Raw genomic sequence first — 5,202 nt, 5'->3', positions numbered from 1 at the left:
GTGATTGTCAAATGGCATTTGAAAGGATTAAATGGTGTTTGATGAATCCTCATGTACTCATGCCACTAGTGCCCAGAAGACCCCTTATCCTATATATGACATAGATGAGTCGATGGGGTGTGTGCTGGGACAGCACAATGAATCCAGAAATAGGGAACGGGCCATCTACTACTTGAGCAAGAAGTTCACAGCATGCGAGATGAACTACTCGTTGCTAGAGAGCACATGTTGTGCCTAGGCATGGGCAGCTCAACGTTTGAGACAGTATATGTTGAGTTACACTACTTGGTTGGTGTCCAAAATGGATCCCATCAAGTACATCTTCAAAAAGTCTGCTCTCATTGGAAGGATAGCTCGATGGCAAGTTCTGTTGTCAGAATTCGATATTGTCTACATCACTCAGAAGGCGATAAAGGGGAGTGCCTTGGCAGATTATCTAGCTCAACAACCCATAAGCGATTATCAGCCTATGCATCCAGAATTTCCTGATGAGGATATTATGGCCTTGTTTGAAGAGGAGGTTGAAGAAGAGGACAAGGATAACTGGATTGTGTGGTTTGACGGTGCGTCTAATGCACTAGGCCACGAGATTGGGGCAGTATTAGTTTCCCCGGACAAGCAATATATACCTTTCACGACTAGGTTGTGTTTCGACTGCACAAACAATATAGCGGAGTATGAGGCATGTGCTCTTGGGATCCAAGCAGCGATCGACTTTAGGGTCAAGTTACTCAAGGTATACGGGGACTCGGCATTAGTAATTCATCAGTTGAAAGGTGAATGGGAGACCAAAGACCACAAATTGGTGCCTTACCAGGCTTACATCAGGAAATTGATGGAACTCTTTGAAGACATATCATTTCATCACATTCCTAGAGAGGAAAATCAGATGGTCGATGCCCTTGCCACTATATCGTCCTTGTTCAAAGTGAGCTCACACAGAGATTTTTCGTACATCGCATTCAGATGTCGTGTCGAGCCTGCACACTATTGCTTGATAGAAGAAGAGGAGGATGGTAAGCCTTGGTACTTCAATATCAAACGATACATTGAAGACAAAGAATACTTGCCTGGGGCCTTTGACAATGACAAGAGGATGTTACGAAGGTTGGCAGCCAGTTTCCTCCTGAGTGGAAACATCTTGTACAAAAGAAACCATGACATGGTGTTGCTTCAATGTGTGGATGAAAGAGAGGCCTAACAAATGCTAGTGGAGGTGCATGAGGGATCCTTTGGTACGCATGCCAATGGACATGCCATGGCCCGAAAGATTCTGAGGGCGGGGTATTACTAGGTCACTATGGAGAACAATTGTTGCATTCATGTGAGGAAATGCCATAAATGCCAGACCTTCGCTGATAATGTTAATGCTCCACCTGTGCCATTGAATGTCTTGGCAGCATCGTGGCCATTCTCAATGTGGGGCATAGACATGATTGGGGCCATCGAACCCAAGGCTTCAAATAGGCATCATTTCATCTTGGTCGCCATTGATTACTTTACCAAATGGGTGGAAGCAGCTTCGTATGCTAGCGTCACTAGAAATGTGGTGATTAGATTCATTAAGAAATAGATAATTTGCATATATGGATTACCCAGAAAAATCATCATCGATAATGCAACCAATTTAAACAAGATGATGAAAAGGAAATATGTGAGGACTTCAAAATCCAACACCATAATTCCACGCCTTATAGGCCAAAGATGAACGGGGCGGTTCAGGCTACCAATAAGAACATCAAGAAGATTATTCAGAAGATGACCATATCATACAAGGATTGGCACGAGATGCTCCCCTGGGCACTGCATGGTTATCAAACTTTTGTACGCACGTCTACTGGGGCAACCCATTCTCTTTGATGGAAGTTGTGCTCCCATGTGAGGTGGAGATTCCTTCTTTAAGAATCCTAGCAGAGTCGGGATTGGAAGAAGCAGAGTGGGCCCAAGCACGCTTTGACCAATTAAATCTTATCGAGGGTAAGAGATTGGCTGCCATGAGCCATGGGCGACTATATCAGAGCAGAGTGAAAAATGATTTTGACAAAAGAGTGTGCCCGCGTAAGTTCAGCAATAGGGACCTTGTTCTGAAGAAGGTATCACAGGTTCAAAAACATCACCGAGGTAAATGGGCCCCGAACTATGGAGGATCGTTTATGGCGAAGAAAGCTTTCTCAGAAGGAGCATTGTTGCCCATGAACATGGATGATGAAGAGTTGCCTTTGCCTGTGAATTATGACATCGTTAAGCGATATTACGCGTAATACTTGGGGCAATTCAAAGGCTCAATATTCGGACCTCCTCAAGGACTCATTAGGATCTCCACATCTTAAGTTTTTTTGTAAAAAATAATCGCAACATTAATAAATATGGATTAATGATTTGCATCTAGTGTTGTTCCTTTGTACTTTTATTGTCATTGGGCATGAACGTACACTCTCATTTTTGCTGACTCTCACGACCGGTATTCCGAAGCCATTCGGCACGTTCAGCGGGGGTGCCATAAGCGTTAAGTAAAATTGAACACGATGATGAAAAAGAGAAAACCACAACACTTGTTTAATTAGTGCGTTTAATGTTCGATCATAAACATGCATGCATCTGCATCTTATCATCAAAGTATCTTGCAAACGGGAAAATGAATGAAGAGTCATTTTGGGTGATGGTCAGCACCACACCTACTTAGGTAAGCCTAGGAGAAAGTGGAAAGGTGATACAAGCATCTCATAGTATTTCATCATATTTACATGTTAAAACTTTCTTTATCAAAGCATTAGGGCAGGTGCCAATAGGTGCTAGGTCCATGATCAGAGTTGCTCATGATCAAGGAAAGAAGGTAGGGAGGCTAAGACAGCAAAGCCTCGACCACAACCCCACGTCCGGCTAAAGACGTTAAAGAAGCGCTTCTAGGAGGTAGCCTAGTATCTCTAAAACTTTGCTCTTTAATTTTATGTTCTTATGCTTTCCATTGCGAGTTAGGATTGTTCTTTTTCTTCAATTATCTCATGAATTCGCCTAAAAGTTTATACATAATTATAAGGTTTAGAAGGAAAATATATATAATAATAATGATAACAAAAGAAGCTTTGCAAAAAAAAATTTGCAAAAAAAAAAAAATTTAACTCGCCTGGGCGAGTGGCCAGCTCGCCTAAGTGAGCATGGCTGATGAAAAAAAAAAAGGGAGGGGTGAAATCAGATTTCACCCCATCTTCCCCCATTCTCTTCAAAACTCACCAAAAGCTCCACAAGGACCTACGGAGCCTCCATTTTTGCAGCAACTTCAAGATTTTTCTGCACCTTTGTGTCATTTTTCTTACATTCCTTTCATCCCACTCAAGTAAGTGCCATCTCCATCTAATTTTACCTTTTCCATGTGATATTTGGTGCTTTGTTTGTTGTTTTCTTTACAATATTTATGAGATGAGTTATTTGCAAACCCATGATCAAAATGCTTGGATTGGTGGCTGTAATGGATGGCTCTAGGTGTATCCTTGATTCTTTTATAAATTTGCATGTCATATTGCTCCTTACCCCTCATTTATACATGTTGTAACATGCGCACACCAACTGTTTGATGAAATGTCACAATGACTATTCTATGTGATTTTGAAGCTTGAATGGGTAATGATCTTTACACATGTTCAGCCATTATTTTAGGTGCATGATCAACTTAGGTTGTTAAATTAAATGCCAAGGGTATGAACTAAGCTTGAAGTTTTGGGCATTGCTTTAGATGCAATTGCATAAGTCATATGAATGCTTAAAGTTGTTTGAATTGAACTGGCCTAATTGTTTGGTTAAACTTGTTGCACCAAGGCGGGTACATTGCGCATAAATTGCTGTAGAATGTCAAATTCTTTCCTTCAAAATAATACACATTGAGTGGTGATCTTTATTAGTTGTATGGTAATACCTACAATTACTAAAGACCACACAAAAATTGGTTGACTTCTTGGTTGCTATACTTGGGATAACTAAAATAGTATGGTTATGTATTTCATGCAAAATAATTTTCATGCTAAATTTTAGTTGGATGTGTCTTTGTAGGCGATGGCTCCGAAGAAGCTTCTTGCTAAAAGGGTTAGGAAGGCCGCCACAGGGGAAGAATCCAGTGCAGCCCCGCAAGCAGAGATTGAATTTGACGGACACCATTTCCGAAGCGAGGAGCATCAGCTTCGTTTCAAAGCGATTAAGGATTGGTCTTTCCTCAAAGAAAGACGGGTCCAAATAAGAGAATGAGAGTACACAAAATTTCAGGCGGAGGTTTCCAGGAGGCAGTGGACCCAGCTGACAGAGCCTATGGCTAAGTATGACCCTAAGATAGTCATGGATAAGCGCTCCTAGGTGCGGGGCCAATGGATCACCTATGATGAAGATGCTATCAACCAATTCCTGGGGCATTCGTTGATCTTGGAAGAGGGACAACATTATGAATACGCTGAAAGAAGAAGCCAGGTGCCAGGTTTTGATGAAGAGGCCATAGGCCAGCTACTGTGCTCCCTGGGACAGGATTTTGCACGGAGCGTGCCAGGGAGGCAAGTGCAGATCATGCCCACTAGCATGACCACTTTGACCCAGATCTAAATGATGCTTCTGCTTAGCAACATCCTTCCCAGTGACCATAATTCTGATCTCCTGCTGCCTAAATGTTAGTTGGTCTACGCCATCCTGACTCTGATCAGTGTTCACGTAGCACAGCTTATCTTGGATGCCATCTACCAGTTTGTAGGTATTGCACCTCTGAGACACTCAGTGGACCCAAAGAAGTCCAACAAGGCACTGAGATTTCTAGCATTGATCACAAGCCTCTGCCAGTTCTACAGGGTACCAATCTCGCCCACAAAGCTCATCCGGTCCCCCATTAACAGGTCCTTCATTGAGAAGTATTGCATACCAAGGAAAGCACAATAGCCGGGGTAAGACCTACAGCAGATGCACCACTACCGCCTCCACATCAGCCACCGTCCCTAGAGTCCATCTCGGCTCACATGCAAAGGATGGAGCTCCAGATGCACACATACATGCAGCATTTGGCTAACCAGCAGGTAGCAACCTATAGAGGTCAGGTGCAGTTGAACGATAACATCTATCAGTATACATTGCACCAGCAGCGCTAAGACCCCAACCCTTACCTGTGGCCGACTCCCGAGAAGTTCAAAGTCACTGTCGCATGGCCTGGGGACATGCCTAATTTTCAGGGAGGTG

General features: G+C 43.0%; 1 protein-coding gene across 1 annotated transcript; it reads left to right on the top strand.

Annotated features, from left to right (window-relative positions):
• Positions 1 to 301: 301 nt before the first annotated feature.
• Positions 302 to 1,201, top strand: LOC102660715 (uncharacterized). Its single transcript, XM_006574063.1, has one exon. It carries the CDS (start codon positions 302 to 304, stop codon positions 1,199 to 1,201), a length of 900 nt encoding a protein of 299 aa, XP_006574126.1.
• The last annotated feature ends 4,001 nt before the right edge of the window (positions 1,202 to 5,202 follow it).

This window comes from Glycine max, chromosome 1 (genome assembly GCF_000004515.6).
Source record: "Glycine max cultivar Williams 82 chromosome 1, Glycine_max_v4.0, whole genome shotgun sequence".
NCBI lineage: Eukaryota > Viridiplantae > Streptophyta > Magnoliopsida > Fabales > Fabaceae > Glycine > Glycine max.
Note: the sequence above shows the minus strand (reverse complement) of the source record. Positions and strands in the feature narration are given on the sequence as shown.